Below are 24,996 nucleotides of genomic sequence, written 5' to 3' on the forward strand. Positions count from 1 at the left end.
TATTGTCTGAACACCTCGCTCTCTCTCTCTGTCTCTGTCTTTCGCTCTCTCTCTGTCTCTCTCCCTCGGTCTCTATTTCTCCTCCCCCAGCCATTTATGCTTTAATTATTAGACCGTCATGTTGAGCTGAAACACTATGGCTGGCTTGAACAATTGTGTTTGTGTGTGAGGCACTGTTCAGTCTAACGCCTGGTACACAGGCTAACAGTTTAACACCTGGTACCGCTGCTATACAGTCTAACACCTGGTACCGCTGCTATACAGTCTAACACCTGGTACCGCTGCTATACAGGCTAACAGTCTAACACCTGGTACCGCTGCTATACAGGCTAACAGTTTAACACCTGGTACCACTGCTGCACAGGCTAACAGTCTAACACCTGGTACCGCTGCTATACAGGCTAACAGTCTAACACCTGGTACACAGGCTAACAGTTTAACACCTGGTACCGCTGCTATACAGGCTAACAGTCTAACACCTGGTACCGCTGCTATACAGGCTAACAGTCTAACACCTGGTACACAGGCTAACAGTTTAACACCTGGTACCGCTGCTATACAGGCTAACAGTCTAACACCTGGTACCGCTGCTATACAGGCTAACAGTCTAACACCTGGTACACAGGCTAACAGTTTAACACCTGGTACCGCTGCTATACAGGCTAACAGTCTAACACCTGGTACCGCTGCTATACAGGCTAACAGTCTAACACCTGGTACCGCTGCTATACAGGCTAACAGTCTAACACCTGGTACCGCTGCTATACAGGCTAACAGTCTAACACCTGGTACCGCTGCTATACAGGCTAACAGTTTAACACCTGGTACCACTGCTATACAGGCTAACAGTCTAACACCTGGTACCACTGCTATACAGGCTAACAGTCTAACACCTGGTACACAGGCTAACAGTTTAACACCTGGTACCGCTGCTATACAGGCTAACAGTCTAACACCTGGTACCGCTGCTATACAGGCTAACAGTCTAACACCTGGTACCGCTGCTATACAGGCTAACAGTCTAACACCTGGTACCGCTGCTATACAGGCTAACAGTCTAACACCTGGTACCGCTGCTATACAGGCTAACAGTCTAACACCTGGTACCGCTGCTATACAGGCTAACAGTCTAACACCTGGTACCGCTGCTATACAGGCTAACAGTCTAACACCTGGTACCGCTGCTATACAGGCTAACAGTCTAACACCTGGTACCGCTGCTATACAGGCTAACAGTCTAACACCTGGTACCGCTGCTATACAGGCTAACAGTCTAACACCTGGTACCGCTGCTATACAGGCTAACACCTGGTACCGCTGCTATACAGGCTAACAGTTTAACACCTGGTACCGCTGCTATACAGGCTAACAGTCTAACACCTGGTACCGCTGCTATACAGGCTAACAGTCTAACACCTGGTACCGCTGCTATACAGGCTAACACCTGGTACCGCTGCTATACAGGCTAACACCTGGTACCGCTGCTATACAGGCTAACAGTTTAACACCTGGTACCGCTGCTATAACAGTCTAACACCTGGTACCGCTGCTATACAGGCTAACAGTCTAACACCTGGTACCGCTGCTATACAGGCTAACAGTCTAACACCTGGTACCGCTGCTATACAGGCTAACAGTCTAACACCTGGTACCGCTGCTATACAGGCTAACAGTCTAACACCTGGTACCGCTGCTATACAGGCTAACAGTCTAACACCTGGTACCGCTGCTATACAGGCTAACAGTCTAACACCTGGTTCCGCTGCTATACAGGCTAACAGTCTAACACCTGGTTCCGCTGCTATACAGGCTAACAGTCTAACACCTGGTACCGCTGCTATACAGGCTAACAGTTTAACACCTGGTACCGCTGCTATACAGTCTAACACCTGGTACCGCTGCTATACAGGCTAACAGTCTAACACCTGGTTCCGCTGCTTTCTAAATCTAATTATACTGCTTCCATGAGCTACTTGATGTGTAATAGAGTTCCATGTAGTCATGGCTCTATGTTGTACTGTGCACCTTCCATAGTCTGTTCTGGACTTGGAGACTGTGAAGAGACCTCTTGCGGCATGTCTTGTGGGATATGCATGGGTGTCCGAGCTGTGTGCTAGTATTTTAAACAGACAGCTCGGTACCTTCAACATGTTAATACCTCTCATAAATACAAGTAAATACAATCCACTTTCAGCCAGGAGAGATTGACATAGATATTATTCATCTTAGCTCTTTGTGTCCATCCAAGGGCCAGCCGTGCTGCTCTGTTTTGAGTCAATTGCAATTTTCCTAAGTCATTTTTTTTGTGGCACCTGACCACACGACTGTACAGTAGTCCAGGAGCGACAAAACTAGGGCCTGTAGGACCTGCCTTGTTGATAGTGTTGTTAAGAAGGTAGAAACTAGGGCCTGAAGGACATGCCTTGTTGATAGTGTTGTTAAGAAGGTAGAAACAAGGGCCTGAAGGACATGCCTTGTTGATAGTGTTGTTAAGAAGGTAGAAACTAGGGCCTGAAGTACATGCCTTGTTGATAGTGTTGTTAAGAAGGTAGAAACAAGGGCCTATAGGACCTGCCTTGTTGATAGTGTTGTTAAGAAGGTAGAAACTAGGGCCTGAAGGACCTGCCTTGTTGATAGTGTTGTTAAGAAGGTAGAAACTAGGGCCTGTAGGACCTGCCTTGTTGATAGTGTTGTTAAAAAGGCAGAGCAGTGCTTTATTAGGGACAAACTTCTCCCCATCTTAGCTACTGTTGTATCAATATGTTTTGACCATGACAGTTTACAATCCAGGGTTACTACAAGCAGTTTAGTCTCCTCAATTTACTAAATTTCCACATTATTCATTACAAGATTTGGTTGAGGTTTAGTTAATGATTTGTTCCAAATACAATGCTTTTGTTTTTTTAATTATTCAGCACTAACTTATTCCTTGCCATCCGTTCTGAAACTAACTGCAGCTCTTTGTTAAGAGTTGCAGTCATTTCAGTTGCTGTAGTAGCTGATATGTATAGTGTTGAGTCATCCTCATACATAGACACGCTTCCATTAAAGAACACCAACACCTTCTGTGTTCTGTTAGACAGGTAACTCTTTATCCACATTATAGCATGGGGTGTGAAGCCATAACACATACGTTTTTCCAGCAGCAGACTATGATCGATGTCAAACAAAACAGCCCCTACAATCATTTATCGTCAATTTCTCTCAGTCAATCATCAGTCATATGTGTAAGTGCTGTGCTTGTTAAATATCCTTCTCTATAAGCGTGATGAAAGTCTGTTGTCAATTTGTTTACAGTAAAATAGCATTGTATCTGGTCACACAATTTTCCCCAAAAGTGTACTATGGGTTGGTAACAGGCTGATTGGTCGGCTATTTGAGCCAGTAAAGTGGGCTTTACTATTCTTAGTTGCGAAATGAATTTTACTTCCCTCCAGGCCTGAGGGCACACACTTTCTGGTAGCCTTATGTTGAAGATGTGGCAAATAGAAGTGGCAATATCGTCCTCTATTATCCTCACTTTACGGAATTCAAAATTACAACGCTTGTCTTTCATAATTTGGTCCGATATACTTGGATGAGTGGTGTCAGCATTTGTTGCTGGCATGTCATGCCTTAGTTTGCTAATCTTGCCAATGAAAAAACACTAAAGTAGTTGGCAATATCTGTGGGTTTTGTGATGAATGAGCCATCTGATTCAATGAATGATGGAGCTGAGTTTGCCTTTTTTCCCAAAATGTCATTTAAGGTGTCGCAAAGCTTTTTACTATCATTCTTTAAAGTCATTTATCTTTTGTTTATTTTTATTCCGTATTTAGTCACATGATTTCTCAGTTTGCAGTACGTTTGCCAATCGGTTGGGTTGCCAGACTGTTTGCCATTCCGTTGCCTCATCCCTCTCAAACATACAATTTTTCAGTTCCTCATCAATCCAAGGGGATTTAACAGTTTATACAGTAATTTTATTAATGGGTGCTTATTAGTAACTGGAATAAGCAATTTCATAGAAGTGTCAAGTGCAGCGTCCGCTTGCTCCTCGTTACACACCACGGACCAACAAATATTCTTTAAATCAACAACATAGGAATCACTACAAAACTTCTTGCATGACCTCTTATACACTATATTAGGCCCAGCCTGACCTCTTATACACTATATTAGGCCCAGCCTGACCTCTTATACACTATACTGCCCTACCAAGCAAAAAAGGCAGTAACTGTTCATAGCGTGGAACTGAGAAAAAAAAAAGCTTTTATTTACCTTGGTTTTCACAGTAACTTTATCCAGTTACTGCTAGACATGACCCCCTATTTTCTCCTGAACACAATACAATGGAGACACTTGTCCACATGATTAAATGTTAATTTAATGTAGCAAATAAGATAAGATAATAAAAAATAAGACAATAACAATATGACTAACTCATTTTTGATCAAATGAGCAGTTACTGCCTTTTTTTTTGCTTGGTAGGGCAGAATATTAGGCCCATCCTTTGGAACTTTGGTGTTCCTAGATATGTTCCTAGATATAGCTATTATATCGTGATCACTATCCTATGGATTTGGATACTGATTTTAAAGCAACCGTTGAATTCAAAATGATTAGAGAAAGATGTAACTAGTACTCGTACATGATCTACAATTTGGCTGTATGCCCTCTCTGTTAAAATGTATAATTGAACATACGTGTGGGGCAAAAAAGATTGTTGGTTGTAAAAAAAAGTATTTAGTATTTATTATATTTACATTATAGTATTTATTTATTATTTTTTGCCCCACTGTACATGTGGAGGCTGATATAGATTGTTGGTTGTTTTACTGAATAGAGAGGAAACACACATTACTTTACTTTGTCTATCCATCTTTAGTAACGCTTTCATAAAGTTAAAAAATATAAATATATATATTTTTTTTTAAATCCTGTCCAACACTGATTATGATCAGTGTTTTGTTGTCAAGGTTACCACTTCAATACAGTCCTAACACATATTCACTTGACACATTTACGTGTTACTATATCACAATATCACGTGTGTGTTGACACCTTCTGGCATGTAATAGGCGTGTAAAAGAGATTTGAACAATTTTATAAACCGATGTAATTCTCTCTCGATCTGTGTGTGTGTGTGTGTGTGTGTGTGTGTGTGTGTGTGTGTGTGTGTGTGTGTGTGTGTGTGTGTGTGTGTGTGTGTGTGTGTGGCAGATGAACGCTGTAGTTCTCATGTTAAATCTGAAAGGTTTTTATTGTCTCTTTCACAAGAGACACTGCCCTTAATTACAGACACAGGAGTAGATCTATGTATCAAGGCAGGAGTGGAATTTAGTGTTTTATAGAGAGTAACATATATATATATATATATATATAAAGCAGAATTATTCATATTCTACGAGGAGAATCAGGTCAATAATGAAAACTTTTGGATATCACAGGGCCTACACCCCACTGGACAGAGAGAGAGAGATGAAATCCTATTGGATATCACAGGGCCTACTGGGCCCACTGGACAGAGAGAGATATATGAAATCCTATTGGATATCACAGGGCCTACTGGACAGAGAGAGAGATATGAAATCCTATTGGATATCACAGGGCCTACTGGGCCTACTGGACAGAGAGAGAGAGATGAAATCCTATTGGATATCACAGGGCCTACTGGACCTACTGGACAGAGAGAGAGAGATGAAATCCTATTGGATATCACAGGGCCTACTGGTCCTACTGGACAGAGAGAGAGATATGAAATCCTATTGGATATCACAGGGCCTACTGGACAGAGAGAGATATGAAATCCTATTGGATATCACAGGGCCTATAACCCACTGGACAGAAAGAGAAATATGAAATCCTATTGGATATCACAGGGCTTACTGGGCCTACTAGACAGAAAAAGAGATTTGAAATCTTATTGGATATTACAGGGCCTATACCCCACTGGACAGAGAGAGAGATATGTGAGGAGAAATACATTATACACACACTACACCAACACACACACACTACACCAACACACACACACTATGCGCACACACACACACACACACACACCGACACACACTGCGCGCACACACACACACTACACCAACACACACACTACGCGCACACACACCGACACACACTGCGCAGACACACACACACACACTACACCAACACACACACACACTACGCGCACACACACACACACACACACACACCGACACACACTGCGCGGACACACACACACACCGACACACACACACACGGCCGGCCTGCTCATTAGTCAGGATTCAGATTTTATTTTTAGGTGAGCACTAATGCCGCTCTGTGGTAAGCTGTGCCCACTTTGTCAAAGGGACCCAAAATATGTATCTTGTCCATTCCCAGCATGCATCTGTGCTGTTGGAGGGATACATCGCTGCTGCGCTCCACTAACAGTCCGTCAAAATAATATCATCTAACATCAATCATGTAGCAGAAACAGGATGTGGTAGAAAGACTGTGGCCTTTTCTGTAGCCTTCAGGCTGGAGATAAAATGGATGACAATGGAATGAGACGGACACTTTCTTTTACATCATGCATGTTTCTCCAATCAAATAGCCTAACCTGAATGGTGGTCAATCAAATAGCCTAACCTGGATGGTGGCCAATCAAATAGCCTAACCTGAATGGTGGCCAATCATATAGCCTAACCTGAATGGTGGCCAATCATATAGCCTAACCTGAATGGTGGCCAATCATATAGCCTAACCTGGATGGTGGCCAGTCTTATAGCCTAACTTGAATGGTGGCCAATCATATAGCCTAACCTGAATGGTGGCCAGTCTTATAGCCTAACTTGAATGGTGGCCAAACAAATTTAAAATGTGCTGACATGTGTGGTTTTAATATGGAATGGGACAATCAGTCTACTAGTGGTTTTAATATGGAATGGGACAATCAGTCTACTAGTGGTTTTAATATGGAATCAGTCTACTAGTGGTTTTAATATGGAATCAGTCTACTAGTGGTTTTAATATGGAATCAGTCTACTAGTGGTTTTAATATGGAATGGGACAATCAGTCTACTAGTGGTTTTAATGTGGAATGGGACAATCAGTCTACTAGTGGTTTTAATGTGGAATCAGTCTACTAGTGGTTTTAATATGGAATGGGACAATCAGTCTACTAGTGGTTTTAATATGGAATGGGACAATCAGTCTACTAGTGGTTTTAATATGGAATCAGTCTACTAGTGGTTTTAATATGGAATCAGTCTACTAGTGGTTTTAATATGGAATCAGTCTACTAGTGGTTTTAATATGGAATCAGTCTACTAGTGGTTTTAATGTGGAATGGGACAATCAGTCTACTAGTGGTTTTAATGTGGAATGGGACAATCAGTCTACTAGTGGTTTTAATGTGGAATGGGACAATCAGTCTACTAGTGATTTTAATATGGAATGGGACAATCAGTCTACTAGTGGTTTTAATGTGGAATGGGACAATCAGTCTACTAGTGGTTTTAATGTGGAATGGGACAATCAGTCTACTAGTGGTTTTAATATGGAATGGGACAATCAGTCTACTAGTGGTTTTAATATGGAATGGGACAATCAGTCTACTAGTGGTTTTAATGTGGAATTTGACAATCAGTCTACTAGTGGTTTTAATATGGAATGGGACAATCAGTCTACTAGTGGTTTTAATATGGAATGGGACAATCAGTCTACTAGTGGTTTTAATGTGGAATGGGACAATCAGTCTACTAGTGGTTTTAATATGGAATCAGTCTACTAGTGGTTTTAATATGGAATCAGTCTACTAGTGGTTTTAATATGGAATCAGTCTACTAGTGGTTTTAATATGGAATCAGTCTACTAGTGGTTTTAATATGGAATCAGTCTACTAGTGGTTTTAATATGGAATGGGACAATCAGTCTACTAGTGGTTTTAATGTGGAATGGGACAATCAGTCTACTAGTGGTTTTAATATGGAATGGGACAATCAGTCTACTAGTGGTTTTAATATGGAATGGGACAATCAGTCTACTAGTGGTTTTAATGTGGAATTTGACAATCAGTCTACTAGTGGTTTTAATATGGAATGGGACAATCAGTCTACTCACAACTGCTGTCCAGGTTGTTTCACCCCATTGTTGATCAGGGGTTTTAAGTTTATATCCGTTAATTTTTGACAAGCTGATCATAACAACAACAAAAAATGTTTGAGAGCCGTGCATGCTGCAAAACACGAACCTGCCATGCCGCACTGCTTCTTGACACTGCTTCCTGGGTTAAGCCGCACCAATGTGTCGGAGGAGACACGGTACAGCTGGCTACCGAAGCCAGCCTGCACTGCGCCCCACTCTCCACAAGGAGTCACTAGAAACCCCTCCCTTAACCCGGACGACGCTGGGCCATTGTGCGCTGCCTCATTGGTCTCCCAGCTGCGACACAGCCCGGGATCAAACCCGGATCTGTAGTGACACTTCTAGCATTGATCGGTACCTCAGACCGTTGCGCCACACTGGAGGTCTTTTCAACTTTCATTCAGAACCAAAAAATTCACCGGATTTCAACATCTGGAAAATATAAAAATTAAACGTTTGGAAAAATGATTTATTATCATTTCAATGTGCAAAGTATGTATTTAAAATATCCGGAAAATACGTCTTTTCACCTTTCATACGGAACCTAAATTGAACCTAATTTACATCAGAAAGGAGTCTGTAGGAGTCTGTATGCGTATGCTTGACTGGCTCTGTCTTTGAACTGACTACATTGACCAACGGATGGATGGTTCTCTAACAAAGGGAATGGCTGCTAGTCAGGTTCATGTAAATTACTGATCTCTCAAATAATAAATGATCCCTTTTCCATAAGGAAAGATCTGAGCACTATTTTCACGATGAAACGTATAACCCCCCCCCCCAAAATATACCGTTTACATTATCAACTCTGAACTTTGTCCAACAGATTTATTTTTCATTTTATTCTGTGTGTTTGTGTGAGAGAATGGGATAAAGAGATAGAAACAAAGATTACGGAGGTATGTTGGTTTTGTATTATTTGTGGTTTGAGTGTGTACACTATTATATAGAATAGCCTCTCCTATCAATCTAGGGCGGAAAGCCAATCATTTTGAACGAATGAAAAGTCTGAGATTATAGTTATAAAAAAATATATATATACGATGTCATTTATATATATTTTTTTTAAACATCTCTGTTTATCATTAATGTAATAGTTAACCAGATACCTTTTGAAATATACCTGCAGACCACATAGAACATTCTATGTTACAACAACAGCTGGGTTATGGTATTGATGGCTGATATCAATCCCATTTCCATATTGATGTGTGATTCTGAATGTTTGATGTGTCAGAGGAGAGAGAAAGTGAGAATGAAAGATTAAAAAGCATTTTTTTTACTCCCCGTATTTTGTTGGAATTCGTTTTTGAAAATGACAACAAAATGTCTGAATAAAATAAACGTATCTATATATTTATTTATTTATATTTAAATCATGTTTATTAATGTAAGATCAACATCAGATATGTTGAATTATTTTACTATTATAGAGTACGTCATTTTTACTTGAGAGGGAATTTGTTCAATATATTTACAAAAAAAAATATGATTGTTCATTAATATATTGAAGGAAAATAAAATAGTATGGTTAGATAAATATATTTACTAAAACATTTCACCGAGCACATTTAAATAGCCAGTGAAAGCAACAAGTGAAAAACCAATGTCTCAGAAAACATTTTTTAGATTTTTAAATGTTTTAAAATAATATTTTTTGAACTTCTATTATTTAAAATAAGTCCTTATTGCCTTATGGGGATTACAGTAGGTGGCGTTCATTGTAGAGAAAACATCTAAAAGGTTCAGAATATATTAATTTATTTGTTAAGATGAAGATTTCACTCCTAAATTATGTTTAGGCCGCAGTGTGTGTAGTCAATGAATCAATCAAATGTATTTATATAGCCCTTCGTACATCAGCTGATGTCATAAAGTGCTGTACAGAAACCCAGCCTAAAACCCCAAACAGCAAGCAATGCAGGTGTAGAAGCACGGTGGCTAGGAAAAACTCCCTAGAAAGGCCAAAACCTAGGAAGAAACCTGGAGAGGAACCAGGCTATGAGGGGTGGCCAGTCCTCTTCTGGCTGTGCCGGGTGGAGATTATAACCACTAACCACTAAGACCAGATAGTTCTTCAAGATGTTTAAACGTTCATAGATGACCAGCTGGGTCAAATAATAATCACAGTGGTTGTAGAGGGTGAAACGGGTCACCTCAGGAGTACATGTCTGTTGCCGAGCAGTGTGTGTAAGACGCAGTGTGTGTAAGACGCAGTGTGTGTAAGGCACAGTGTGTGTAAGGCACAGTGTGTGTAAGGCGTAGTGTGTGTAAGGCGTAGTGTGTGTAAGGCGTAGTGTGTGTAAGGCGTAGTGTGTGTAAGGCACAGTGTGTGTAAGGCGTAGTGTGTGTAAGGCGTAGTGTGTGTAAGGCGTAGTGTGTGTAAGGCGTAGTGTGTGTAAGACGCAGTGTGTGTAAGGCACAGTGTGTGTAAGACACAGTGTGTGTAAGGCACAGTGTGTGTAAGACGCGCAGTGTGTGTGTAAGGCACAGTGTGTAAGGCGCAGTGTGTGTAAGGCGTAGTGTGTGTAAGACGCAGTGTGTGTGTGTAAGGCGCAGTGTGTGTAAGGCGCAGTGTGTGTAAGGCGCAGTGTGTGTAAGGCGTAGTGTGTGTGTAAGACGCAGTGTGTGTAAGGCGCAGTGTGTGTAAGGCGTAGTGTGTGTAAGGCGCAGTGTGTGTAAGGCGTAGTGTGTGTAAGGCACAGTGTGTGTAAGGCGCAGTGTGTGTAAGACGCAGTGTGTGTAAGGCGCAGTGTGTGTAAGGCGCAGTGTGTGTAAGGCGCAGTGTGTGTAGGCGCAGTGTGTGTAAGCGCACAGTGTGTGTAAGACGCAGTGTGTGTAAGACGCAGTGTGTGTAAGGCGTAGTGTGTGTAAGGCGTAGTGTGTGTAAGGCGTAGTGTGTGTAAGGCGCAGTGTGTGTAACATCCAACATCTAGTGGAAAGCCGTCCCAGAAGAGTGGAGGCTGTTATAGCAGCAATGTTCCAACATCTAGTGGAAAGCCTTCCCAGAAGAGTGGAGGCTGTTATAGCAGCAATGTTCCAACATCTAGTGGAAAGCCTTCCCAAAAGAGTGGAGGCTGTTATAGCAGCAATGTTCCAACATCTAGTGGAAAGCCTTCCCAGAAGAGTGGAGGCTGTTATAGCAGCAAAGGGGGGGACCAACTCCATATTAATACCCATCATTTTGGAAGGAAATATTCGACGAGCCCATACTTTTGGTCATGTAGTGTATGTCCTAAATATAGGACAGACACTTCAGAACCTTATTCCTCATGATTTGCCATATAATGAATATATATATATATATATATATATGAATATATATATATATATATATATATATATATATATATATATATATATATATATATATATATATATATATATATATATATATATATATATATATAATGGATGTTTTTTCTATGGGCTATTGTAGTAAAGGCCAAATGCAATATTTTATCAAATTATTTTTATTTAAAAAAAAATATTTACAAGGGTCCAAATTATTTTTATTTAAAATTTTCCTTACAAGGGTCCTAAAATTCCAAATCAAAACAGCTAAATGATCCCAAATCAAAACAGCTAAATGATCCCTGGCGTTTTTAAAACAGTTCTTTATGTCGTGTCTACAACCGTGTTGCCGTTGTTGTGTATTCATCATGAGGAGACGAACTGTAACCCCACTGGACCATCATAAAGTACAGACCAAACGGTTTCTTAGCTGTTTTCCCCTTGTCTCTTACGGTGCTGTGCGTCTGTTGTATACGGGTTGTTTAACCTTGTGCTGTTTGACCATGAGTCCAGGCCACAGTCGACCCGCTGAGGGGAACACTAGTGCACTGGGCCGTGTGTTGATGGGTGGGGGTGGGGGCCTTGGCTGAGGCCGGTGCAGGCCTGGAGGGGGAGACTGGGTGGATGGGGAAGGGCTAGGGGCTGGGAACGTGTCTGATGTGGGGGGACGAGGACAGGGGTTGGTGCTGGAGGTCCTTTAGCTGCGTGTCTAAAGAACAGGGCAACGTAGCCTTCCACTCACAATAAGCCCGGCCTTTTGAAGTGGTTCCCCCTCTGCTCCCCTCCCCCCACTGCCCCTAAACCCCTCCTAATGCATATTCACTCGGTCCACTCACTCAGATGATTTGTTAACAAGGGGGCCACTCGCTCTCCATTTCAGACAGATGCCACAACTATTCCCAATTTCTGAGGCTAGCTAGTGCCAGGGGCCGTGTGCCAGGGGCCCGTGTGCCAGGGTCCCGTGTGGCAGGCAGCGGCCTCTGCGTGCTATGCTGCCTGACGGATGCTGAGCCACCTTGAGAAGGACCTAATTACGGTGCATTGTGAGAGTCCATTATGCCAGTGCAGTGTGAGTGATCCCATTGACCTTGGCCTGACATTATAAACTGTGGCTAATCTGTTTACTATGTACTTCTAACACCTCCTGCTCTCTCTCTCCCTCCTGCTCTCTCTCTCTCTACCTCTCTCTCCTTCTCTCTCTACCTCTCTCTACCTCCCTCCCTCTCTCTACCTCTCTACCTCCCTCCTGCTCTCTCTCTCTCTACCTCTCTCTCTCCCTCTCTCTCTCCCTCTCTCTCTCTACCTCCCTCCTGCTCTCTCTCTCTCTACTCTCTCTCTCTACCTCCTCCTCTCTCTCTCCCTCCTGCTCTCTCTCTCTCTACCTCTCTCTACCTCCCTCCCTCTCTCTCCTCTCTCTCCTCTCTCTACCTCTCTCTACCTCCCTCTCTCTCTCTCTCTCCTCTCTTCTCTCTCTCTCTCTCCTTCTCTCTCTACCTCTCTCTACCTCCCTCTCCTCTCTACCTCCCTCTCCCTCTACCTCTACCTCTCTCTCTCTCTCTGTCCCTCCTCTCTCTCTCTACCTCTCTCTACCTCTGTCTCTCCTCCTCCTCTCTCTCTCCCTCCCTCTCTCTCTGTCTCTACCTCTCTCTCTCCCTCTACCTCGTCTCTCTCTCTCTCTACCTCTCTCTCTCCTTCTCTCTCTCTACTCCCTCTCTCTACCTCCCTCCCTCTCTCTCTCTCCTCTCTCTCCTCCCTCTCTCTCTACCTCTGTCCTCTCTCTCCTCTCTTCTCTCTCTCTCTCTCCTTCTCTCTCTACCTCTCTCTCTACCTCCCTCTCTCTCTCTACCTCTCTCTCCCTCCTCTCCTCTCTCTCTCTCTCTCTCTCCTCTCCTCTCTCTCTACCTCTCTCCCTCCCTCTCTCTCTCTCTCTCTGTCCCTCTCTCTCTCTCTGTCCCTCCCTCTCTCTTGGTCCCTCCCCTCCTCTCTCTCTGTCCCTCCCCTCCTCTACCTCTCTCCTCCCTCCCTCTCTCTGTCCCTCCTCATCCTCCCTCCCTCTCTCTCCCTCCCTCTCTCTCTGTCCCTCCTCCTCTCTCTGTCCCTCCTCTCTCTGTCCCTCCCTCCTCTCGGTCCCTCCTCCCCTCTCTCTGTCCCTCCTCCTCGCTCTCTGTCCCTCCTCCTCTCTCTCTGTCCCTCCTCCTCTCTCTCTGTCCCTCCTCCTCTCTCTCTGTCCCTCCCCCTCTCTCTCTGTCCCTCCCTCTCTCTCTGTCCCTCCCTCTCTCTCTGTCCCTCCCTCTCTCTCTGTCCCTCCCTCTCTCTCTGTCCCTCCTCCCTCCCTCTCTCTCTGTCTCTCTCCTCCCTCCTCTCTCTCTCTCTCTCTCTCTCCTCCTCCTCTCTCTCTCTCCCTCCGGCTGCCTGGTTAGCATCACAATGGGCCTGCCCCTCAACCCAGCAGCCGACTCGGCCCGCTCAGCACGCCATGCTCTCTCTCTCATCGCCACAGCCAGACCACCGGCATTCATCACAACCATTGCCAGAGAGGTGAGACCTGACCTCCTGTTTTTCATGTCTCCATGTCATCTCCCCTGAACCTCTGTTACTCTGTACATTACCTTCTGCATTACCTTTCTGCTTTCACACTCCACCCTGCCCTTCCTTTCGCCCTTCCCCTTCCTTTCCTCCCATCCCCCTTTCGCCCTTCCCCTTCCTTTCCTCCCATCCCCCTTCACCCCCTTACCCTTCCCCCTTACCCTTCCCTCTAACCCCTCACCTCTTCCCCTACCCTTACTACCCTTCCCTAACCTTTTCCCCCCCTTACCCCTAACCTCTTCCCTCTAACCTCTTCCCCTAACCTCTTCCCCCAACCCCTAACCTCTTCCCCCAACCCCTAACCTCTTCCCCTACCCTAACCTCTTCCCCTACCCCTCTTCCCCTAACCCCCTACCCTTCCCCTAACCTCTTCCCCTACCCCTAACCTCTTCCCCTAACCTCTTCCCCCTCCCCTAACTTCTTCTTCCCCCTAACCTCTTCCCCTAACCTCTTCCCCTAACCTCTTACCTCTTCCCCCTACCTCCCCTAACCTCTTCCCCTAACTTCTTCCCCTAACTTCTTCCCCTAACTTCTTCCCCCCCTACCCTCTTCCCCCTAACCTCTTCCCCTAACCTCTTCCCCTAACTTCTTTCCCCCTACCCCCTTCCCCCTACCCCCTTCCCCTAACCTCTTCCCCTAACCTCTTCCCCCTAACTTCTTCTCCCTAACTTCTTCCCCCTAACCAACTTAACTCCGTTTTTTGTATCCTGTATGTTAGGTTCACAGACACACAGCCATGCAGGCTAACTCCCAGTCGCAGCAGAATGTCCACACCACCTCTCTGGGCCGAGCCAAGACGGAGATCATCAGGGTCATAGATATCCTCATTGAGAAGATGCCGACTGACGTCGTGGACCTGCTGGTTGAGGTACGACTTGCAGTCCAAGACCTGGTCTCTCCACGTTATAATACAACCACATGCTTCAACTTTATTTAACTGTTAATTAGTTTAGAATGAATGGCCGCACCATGAGAAACATGTTATAGTAGCTCTAGTTTGAGGTGACTGGATGGGGTTTGGACAGGTGGTAATTGCTGGGTATTTCTCTCTTCTTCCTTCCTCTAGGTAATGGACATCATCATGTACTGCATCGAAGGCTCTCTGGTGAAGAAGAAAGGGCTGAATGAGTGTTTCCCTGCTATTTGCAAGTGAGTAGTCATGTCCTCGTTCCCAGTCCTCGTTCCCAGTCCTCGTTCCCAGTCCTCGTTCCCAGTCCTCGTTCCCAGTCCTCGTTCCCAGTCCTCTATCCCTGTCCTCGTTCCCTGTCCTCGTTCCATGTCCTCGTTCCATGTCCTCGTTCCATGTCCTCGTTCCATGTCCTCGTTCCATGTCCTCGTTCCATGTCCTCGTTCCATGTCCTCGTTCCATGTCCTCGTTCCATGTCCTCGTTCCATGTCCTCGTTCCATGTCCTCGTTCCCTGTCCTCGTTCCCTGTCCTCGTTCCCTGTCCTCGTTCCCTGTCCTCGTTCCCTGTCCTCGTTCCCTGTCCTCGTTCCCTGTCCTCGTTCCCTGTCCTCGTTCCATGTCCTCGTTCCATGTCCTCGTTCCATGTCCTCGTTCCATGTCCTCGTTCCATGTCCTCGTTCCATGTCCTCGTTCCATGTCTTCGTTCCATGTCCTCGTTCCTGTCCTCGTTCCCTGTCCTCGTTCCTGTCCTCGTTCCTGTCCTCGTTCCCTGTCCTCGTTCCTGTCCTCGTTCCCTGTCCTCGTTCCCTGTCCTCGTTCCATGTTCCCTGTCCTCGTTCTGTCCTCGTTCCCTGTCCTCGTTCCTGTCCTGTTCCATGTCCTCGTTCCATGTCCTCGTTCCATGTCCTCGTTCCATGTCTTCGTTCCATGTCCTCGTTCCCTGTCCTCGTTCCCTGTCCTCGTTCCATGTTCCATGTCCTCGTTCCATGTTCCATGTCCTCGTTCCCAGTCCTCGTTCCCAGTCCTCGTTCCCAGTCCTCGTTCCCTGTCCTCGTTCCCAGTCCTCGTTCCCAGTCCTCGTTCCCAGTCCTCGTTCCCTGTCCTCGTTCCCTGTCCTCGTTCCCTGTCCTCGTTCCCTGTCCTCGTTCCCTGTCCTCGTTCCCTGTCCTCGTTCCCTGTCCTCGTTCCCTGTCCTCGTTCCCTGTCCTCGTTCCCTGTCCTCTGCTTCGTACTGTCAGGGCGTTTGTGGCGGTCTCGCTCTTACATCTGTACCACTTGATGTACTGATAGTGTTACTAACAAGACCTTAGAGAGAGTCGCTGCCCTCTCATTTACTTTTAATGTTAATTCGGGGGAAAGGGTTCGACCCCTTGTGGGTTTGTAGGGGTCAAGGGTCGACCCACGGCGGCCGATGCTGTGTGACAAATGAGCCCTGACCTCGTGTGTTCTGTGTTTCGATTCTGTTCAGGTTCTACATGGTGGGATACTGCGACCGGAGTCACCGTATTGCCGTGGGGGCCCGCCAGGGTTCAGTGGCCCTTTATGATGTCCGCACGGGCAAGTGCCAGGTAAACACACACACACACACACACACACACACACACCACTAACCTGTGCCTGGGCACCGAGGGGCGGGGGGGAATCAATGGAAGATAAGAGGGTGATGAATAAACAGCAGACCAACAGAGAGGCTGTGTTCCTGGAGAGGCCTGATTATTTCACAACAATACACACAAATCTAAAGTAAAGGATTGGAATTAGGAACTTATAAATATTAGGACGAGCGATGCCAGAGTGGCATAGACTAAAATACAGTAGAATAAAGTAAATCAAATAATGCAAAATATGTGAACATTATTGAAGTGACTTGTGTTCCATTATTGAAGTGGCCAGTGCCCTCTATGCACAGTCAAGTCTATGTATACAGGGCAGCAGCCTCTAATGTGCTAGTGATGGCTATTAAACAGTCTGACGGCCTTGAGATAGAAGCTGTTTTTCAGTCTCTCGGTCCCCGCTTTGATGAACCTGTACTGACCTCGCCTTCTGGATGGTGAACAGGCAGTGGCTCGGGTGGTTGTTGTCCTTGATGATCTTTATGGCCTTCCTGTGACATCGGGTGGTGTAGGTGTCCTGGAGGGCAGGTCCCTGTAGGCCGTCTCGTCGTTGTTGGTAATCTAGCTTACTACAGTTGTGTCGTCTGCAGACTTGATGATTGAGTTGGAGGCGTGCATGGCCACGCAGTCATGGGTGAACAGGGAGTACAGCAGAGAGCTGAGAACGCACCCTTGCGCGGTCCCTGTATTGATGATCAGCGAAGTGGAGGTGTTGTTACCCACCCTCACCACCTGGGGGCAGCCTGTCAGGAAGTCCAGGACCCAGTTGCACAGGGCGGGGTTCAGAGCATGCCTCCAGCATAATGACGAGCTTGGAAGGTACTATGGTGTTGAAAGCTGAGTTGTAGTCAATGAACAGCATTCTTACATAGGTATCCCTCTTGTCCAGATGGGATAGGGCAGTGTGCAGTGCGATGGTGATTGCATCGTCAGTGGATCTGTTGGGGTGGTGTTTAAATTGAAGTGGGTCTACGGGTGTCAGGTAGGGTGGAGGTGATATAGTCCTTGACTAGTCTCTCAAAGCACTTCATGATGACAGAGGTGAGTGCTACGGGGGCGAAGGTAATTTAGTTCAATTACCTTAGCTTTCTTGGGAACAGGAACAATGCTGGCCCTCTTGAAGCAAGTGAGGACAGCAGATTGAGGTAGGGAGAGATTGAATATGTCCGTAAACACACCAGCCAGATGGTCTGCGCATGCTCTGAGGATGTGGCTGGGGATGCCGTCTGGGCCTACAGCCTTGCGAGGGTTAACACGTTTAAATGTTTTACTCACGTCGGCTGCAGTGAAGGAGAGTCCGCAGGTTTTGGTAGCGAGTCGTGTCAGTGGCACTGTATTGTCCTCAAAGCGAGGAAGTTGTTTAGTCTGTCTGGGAGCAAGACATCCTGGTCCGCGACGGGGCTGGTTTTCACGGAGGAGAGCTCACAGTCCTTGGTTGTGTGTGTGTGTGTGTGTGTGTGTGTGTGTGTGTGTGTGTGTGTGTGCCACGTCGGTGTATTCGGGGAAAGTCTTCAGATCCCTTGACGTTTTTCAAATTGTTACGTTAAATGTATTAAATTTTAAATTAAAATTAAATTATTAATTTGCTGTCATCAATCTACAATCTAATAATCATAACAACAACAACAACAACAAACAGGTTTTTAGACATTTTTGCAAATGTAAAAGAAAACAAACAAACAGAAATATCACATTTACATATTATTATTCAGTATTCAGACCCTTCACTCAGTACTTTGTTGAAGCACCTTTGGCAGCGATTATAACCTCAACTCTTCTTGGGTATGACGCTACAATCTTGGGGAGTTTCTCCCATTCTTCTCTGCAGATACTCACAAGCTCTGTCACAGTTGGATGGGTTCAAGCCCGGGCTCTGGCTGGGCCACTCAGAGGCTTGTCCCAAAACCACTCCTGCATTGTCTTGGCTGTGTGCTTATGGGTAGTTGTCCTGTTGGAAGGTGAACCTTTGCCCCAGTCTGAGGTGCTGAGCACTCTGGAGCAGGTTTTCATCAAGGATCTCTCTGTACTTTGCTTTGTTCATATTTTCCTCGATCCTGACTAGTCGCCCAGTCCCTGCTGCTGAAAAACAACCACACAGCACAATGCTGCCACCACCATGCTTCACCTTAGGGATGGTGCCTGGTTTCCTCCAGACGTGACGCTTGACTTTCATTCAGGCTGAAGAGTTCCATCTTGGTTTCATCAGACCAGAGAATCTTTTTTTTTAGGGTCAGAGTCCTTTAGGTGCCTTTTGGCAAACTCCAAGCTGGCTGTCATGTGCCTCTTACTGAGGAGTGGCTTCCGTCTGGCCACTCTACCATAAAGGCCAGATTGGTGGAGTGCTGCAGAGATGGTTGTCCTTCTGGAAGGTTCTCCAGTCTCCACAGAGGAACTCTGGAGCTCTTTCAGAGTGACCATCGGGTTCTTGGTCACCTCCCTGACCAAGGCCCTTGTACCCCGATTGCTCAGTTTAGCCGGGCGGCCAGCTCTGGGAAGAGTCTTGATGGTTCCAAACTTCTTCCATTGAAGAACGATGGAGGCCATTGTGTTCTTGGGGACCTTCAACGCTGCTCCTCCTTAAATGCTGCAGACCTTTTTTGGTACCCTTCCCCTGATCGAGTCCTTCGACCTCATGGCTTGGTTTTTGCTCTGACATGCACTGTCAACTGTGGGACCTTCTATAGACAGGTGTGTGCCTTTCCAAATCACGTCCAATCAATTGAATTTACCACAGGTGGACTCCAACTTCAAGTTGTAGAAACATCTCAAGGATGATCAATGGAAACAGGATGCAGCTGAGCTCAATTTTGAGTCTCATAGCAAAGGGTCTGAATACTTATGTAAATGAGATATGTCTTTTATTTCTAATAAATGTAAATAAGTTCCTTTTATATTTAGTGTTATATTCTTAAACCAGTTTTCCCTTTGTCATTATTATTGTTCAAATTTTATTAAATTATTATTGTGATCTGAATACTTATGCAAGTAAGGTATTTCCATTTTTAATTAATGTGCAAAGATTTCTAAAAGCTTGTTTTTGATTTGTCATTGTGGGCTATTGTGTCTAGATTGATAAAGACATTTCAAATGGTTAAAGGACACAAGGGAAAATAAATAAACCTAAATATGGGTTGTATTTACAATGGTGTTTGTTCTTCACTGGTTGCCCTTTTCTCGTGGCAACAGGTCACAAATCTTGCTGCTGTGATGCACACTGTGGTATTTCACCCAGTAGATAAGGGAGTTCATCAAAATCGGGTTTGTTTTCAAATTCTTTGTGGATCTGTGTAATCTGAGGGAAACATGTGTCTCTAATATGGTCATACATTGGGCAGGAGGTTAGGAAGTGCAGCTCAGTTTCCACCTCATTTTGTGGGCAGTGAGCACATAGCCTGTCTTCTCCTGAGAGTCTCTCAATAGCAAGGCTATGGTCACTGAGTCTGTGCATAATCAAAGCTTTCCTTATGTTTAGGTCGCTCTCTCGCTCTCTCTCTGTCTCACTCTCTCGCTCTCTCTCTGTCTCACTCTCTCGTCTCGCTCGCTCTCTCTCTGTCTCTCTTTGTCTCGCTCTCTCTCTCTGTCTCTTTGTCTCGCTCTCTCTCTGTCTCTCTCTTTGTCTCGCTCTCTCGCTCTGTCTCTTTGTCTCGCTCTCTCTCTGTCTCTCTCTTTGTCTCGCTCTCTTTCTCTGTCTCTTTGTCTCGCTCTCTCTCTGTCTCTCTCTTTGTCTCGCTCTCTCTCTCTGTCTCTCTCTTTGTCTCGCTCTCTCTCTCTGTCTCTCTCTTTGTCTCGCTTCTCTCTCTGTCTCTTTGTCTCAGCTCTCTGTCAGCTCTCTCTCTCTGTCTCTCTCTTTGTCTATAGTGCTCTCTATCTCTGTCTCTTTGTTCGCTCTCTCTCTGTCTCTTTGTCTAGCTCTCTCTCTGTCTCTCTCTTTGTCTCGCTCTCTCTCTCTGTCTCTTTGTCTCACCCTCTCAGTCTCTGTCTCTTCTCTTTGTCTCTCTCTCTGTCTCTCTCTGTCTCTCTCTTTGTCTCGCTCTGTCTCTTTGTCTCGCTCTCTCTCTCTGCCTCTTTGTCTCGCTCTCTCTCTGTCTCTTCTCTTTGTCTCGCTCTCTCTGTCTCTCTCTTTGTCTTGCTCTTTGTCTCTCTCTTTGTCTCTCTCTCGCTCTCTCTCTCTCTTTCTTTTGTCTACACACACACCCCAGAAACAGGAGGTTTCATCTCTGGAGAATAGGGATCCTCCAGCTCTCACAGACAGTGATATGCAATGGCACCCTATTCCATATATAGTGCACTTGTTTTGACCAGATTCCTATGGACCCTAGTGAAAAGTAGCTCACTACGTAGGGAGTAGGGTGCAATTCGGGACACATCCAGTCTGAGGAGTCTCTGTAGTAATCACCCTCACAGTGGGGGGATATACAGGACTTGCTAGGGTTTTAGTGGGGGAAAACACACACACACACACACACACACACACACACACATCAGATCCTTCCTTTAAACGAGTGGAGACCAGAGGTGTTGTCCTTAAATCCAGGCTTAGGGTTTATTTACAGGTATACACAGAAGGTTACACACACACACACACACACACACACACACCATATTTATAGTTCGTCTCCTCTCTGGCCTGTGGTGCCCTTGGTCCAACATCATAAAGCATCTCAACTCTCTGGTGTTAACACTCATCTATCTACTGTGTGTGAGGCGTTTCAGTAGGAAACTGCAGGAAAATCTGTTTTTACATTATTATTTTAAAAATTTGGTGTTAACATCACAAATGGTTTTTATAAAGTCCATTTTTAATGTGATCTAATGTCACAGCCTTGCATTCATACTGCAGATTAATAGGAGATGAAGACTTTACAAAGACCATGTGGTGTGTTGGTGAAGGACAGACACTGTAGCTTTATGGGAGACCATGTGGTGTGAGTTGGTGAAGGACAGACACTGTAGCTTTATGGGAGACCATGTGGTGTGAGTTGGTGAAGGACAGACACTGTAGCTTTATGGGAGACCATGTGGTGTGAGTTGGTGAAGGACAGACACTGTAGCTTTATGGGAGACCATGTGGTGTGAGTTGGTGAAGGACAGACACTGTAGCTTTATGGGAGACCATGTGGTGTGAGTCGGTGAAGGACAGACACTGTAGGTTTATGGGAGACCATGTGGTGTGAGTCGGTGAAGGACAGACACTGTAGCTTTATGGGAGACCATGTGGTGTGAGTTGGTGAAGGACAGACACTGTAGCTTTATGGGAGACCATGTGGTGTGAGTTGGTGAAGGACAGACACTGTAGCTTTATGGGAGACCATGTGGTGTGAGTCGGTGAAGGACAGACACTGTAGCTTTATGGGAGACCATGTGGTGTGAGTTGGTGAAGGACAGACACTGTAGCTTTATGGGAGACCATGTGGTGTGAGTTGGTGAAGGACAGACACTGTAGCTTTATGGGAGACCATGTGGTGTGAGTTGGTGAAGGACAGACACTGTAGCTTTATGGGAGACCATGTGGTGTGAGTTGGTGAAGGACAGACACTGTAGCTTTATGGGAGACCATGTGGTGTGAGTTGGTGAAGGACAGACACTGTAGGTTTATGGGAGAACAAATGGTTCATCTCACATTGAAACACTTTAATTATTATATCTTTTTTTTTTTTACATTTAGGAAAATGTTTGTATGTTTTTAATGATTTATTAATAGATTGATATTTGATTTAATTTAATAAGAGCGACACCTAGGCAACATGTCTGCTATCTGACTGATATTTAACCACGAGGGTGGCAGAGAGGGTGGGTCTGTTGGAATTGGTATGTTATTGATCTACTGAACAACACAAACCCGAGGAAGCTATTTATTTTTAATACAATGGTGCCCCATGCTCACCGTCCATCAAGTAGGTATGTGTGTGTGTGTGTGTGTGTGTGTGTGTGTGTGTGTGTGTGTGTGTGTGTGTGTGTGTGTGCAGAGGAGAGAGGCTGAGAGATTTGTTATGGAGCACTCTTTCCACTCCTTGGATCCTGTGTCGTCACTGTCAGTGTGACTTCTAACTCTGGCTTGAATGGTCATTGATTAGAGGTCTAGCACTATAGAGAAGTCAATTACTCCTCTATCCCTCCACTCCTCTATCCCTCCACTCATCTATCCTCCACTCCTCTATCCCCTCTATCCTCCACTCCTCCACCCCTCTATCCCTCCACTCCTCTATCCCTCCACTCCTCTATCCCTCCACTCCTCTACCCTCCACTCCTCTATCCCTCCACTCCTCTAACCCTCCACTCCTCTATCCCTCCACTCCTCTAACCCCTCTAACCCTCCACTCCTCTATCCCTCCACTCCTCTAACCCCTCTATCCCTCCACTTCTCTAACCCCTCTATCCTCCACTCCTCTATCCCTCCACTCCTCTATCCCTCCACTCCTCTAACCCCCTATCCCTCCACTCCTCTAACCCCTCTATCCCTCCACTCCTCTATCCCTCTCCTCTAACCCCTCTATCCCTCCACTCCTCTATCCCTCCACTCCTCTATCCCTCCACTCCTCTATCCCTCCACTCCTCTATCCCTCCACTCCTCTAACCCTCCACTCCTCTATCCTCCACACCTCTATCCCTCCACTCCTCTATCCCTCCACTCCTCTATCCCTCCACTCCTCTATCCCTCCACTCCTCTATCCCTCCACTCCTCTATCCCTCCACACCTCTATCCCTCCACTCCTCTATCCCTCCACTCCTCTATCCCTCCACTCCTCTATCCCTCCACTTCTCTAACCCCTCTATCCCTCCACTCCTCTATCCCTCCACTCCTCTATCCCTCCACTCCTCTATCCCACCACTCCTCTATCCCTCCACTCCTCTATCCCTCCACTCCTCTATCCCTCCACTCCTCTATCCCTCCACTTCTCTAACCCCTCTATCCCTCCACTCCTCTATCCCTCCACTCCTCTATCCCTCCACTCCTCTATCCCTCCACTCCTCTATCCCTCCACTCCTCTATCCCTCCACTCCTCTATCCCTCCACTCCTCTATCCCACCACTCCTCTATCCCTCCACTCCTCTATCCCTCCACTCCTCTATCCCTCCACTCCTCTATCCCTCCACTCCTCTATCCCTCCACTCCTCTATCCCTCCACTCCTCTATCCCACCACTCCTCTATCCCTCCACTCCTCTATCCTCCACTCCTCTAACCCTCCACTCCTCTATCCCTCCACTCCTCTATCCCTCCACTCCTCTATCCCTCCACTCCTCTATCCCTCCACTCCTCTATCCCTCCACTTCTCTAACCCCTCTATCCTCCACTCCTCTATCCCTCCACTCCTCTATCCCTCCACTCCTCTATCCCTCCACTCCTCTATCCCTCCACTTCTCTAACCCCTCTATCCTCCACTCCTCTATCCCTCCACTCCTCTATCCCTCCACTCCTCTATCCCACCACTCCTCTATCCCTCCACTCCTCTATCCCACCACTCCTCTATCCCTCCACTCCTCTATCCCTCCACTCCTCTATCCCTCCACTCCTCTATCCCACCACTCCTCTATCCCTCCACTCCTCTATCCCTCCACTTCTCTAACCCCTCTATCCTCCACTCCTCTATCCTCCCACTTCTCTAACCCCTCTATCCTCCACTCCTCTATCCCTCCACTCCTCTATCCCTCCACTCCTCTATCCCTCCACTCCTCTATCCCACCACTCCTCTATCCCTCCACTCCTCTATCCCACCACTCCTCTATCCCTCCACTTCTCTATCCCTCCACTCCTCTATCCCACCACTCCTCTATCCCTCCACTCCTCTATCCCTCCACTCCTCTATCCCTCCACTCCTCTATCCCTCCACTCCTCTATCCCACCACTCCTCTATCCCTCCACTCCTCTATCCCTCCACTCCTCTAACCCTCCACTCCTCTATCCCTCCACTCCTCTAACCCCTCTATCCTCCACTCCTCTATCCCTCCACTCCTCTATCCCTCCACTCCTCCATCTCTCTCTCTCTCCTTTCGTCTCTCACCCACCACTAACACAGAGTCAGAAGAGGAGTGTTTAAAAACAAACAAGGTGTTTACCTGGCAGATGGACCAGCCCACTGTGTTTACCTGGCAGATGGACCAGCCCACTGTGTTTACCTGGCAGATGGACCAGCCCACTGTGTTTACCTGGCAGATGGACCAGCCCACTGTGTTTACCTGGCAGATGGACCAGCCCACTGTGTTTACCTGGCAGATGGACCAGCCCACTGTGTTTACCTGGCAGATGGACCAGCCCACTGTGTTTACCTGGCAGATGGACCAGCCCACTGTGTTTACCTGGCAGATGGACCAGCCCACTGTGTTTACCTGGCAGATGGACCAGCCCACTGTGTTTACCTGGCAGATGGACCAGCCCACTGTGTTTACCTGGCAGATGGACCAGCCCACTGTGTTTACCTGGCAGATGGACCAGCCCACTGTGTTTACCTGGCAGATGGACCAGCCCACTGTGTTTACCTGGCAGATGGACC

The 24,996-nt window shown here is 46.1% G+C and overlaps 1 protein-coding gene across 3 annotated transcripts in view; it reads left to right on the plus strand.

The window, feature by feature from the left end:
• Positions 1–24,996, plus strand: part of LOC112219891 (WD repeat-containing protein 7) — a 352,753-nt gene that overhangs the window by 301,761 nt on the left and 25,996 nt on the right. For all 3 annotated transcript variants that reach the window (XM_042302729.1, XM_042302730.1, XM_042302731.1), the window contains 4 exons: positions 13,821–13,938; positions 14,705–14,854; positions 15,053–15,135; positions 16,362–16,461. In XM_042302729.1, coding sequence (XP_042158663.1) covers positions 13,821–13,938; positions 14,705–14,854; positions 15,053–15,135; positions 16,362–16,461 — 451 coding nt within the window. The remainder of the gene's footprint in view (positions 1–13,820; positions 13,939–14,704; positions 14,855–15,052; positions 15,136–16,361; positions 16,462–24,996) is intronic.

This window comes from Oncorhynchus tshawytscha, linkage group LG20, assembly GCF_018296145.1.
Source record: "Oncorhynchus tshawytscha isolate Ot180627B linkage group LG20, Otsh_v2.0, whole genome shotgun sequence".
NCBI lineage: Eukaryota > Metazoa > Chordata > Actinopteri > Salmoniformes > Salmonidae > Oncorhynchus > Oncorhynchus tshawytscha.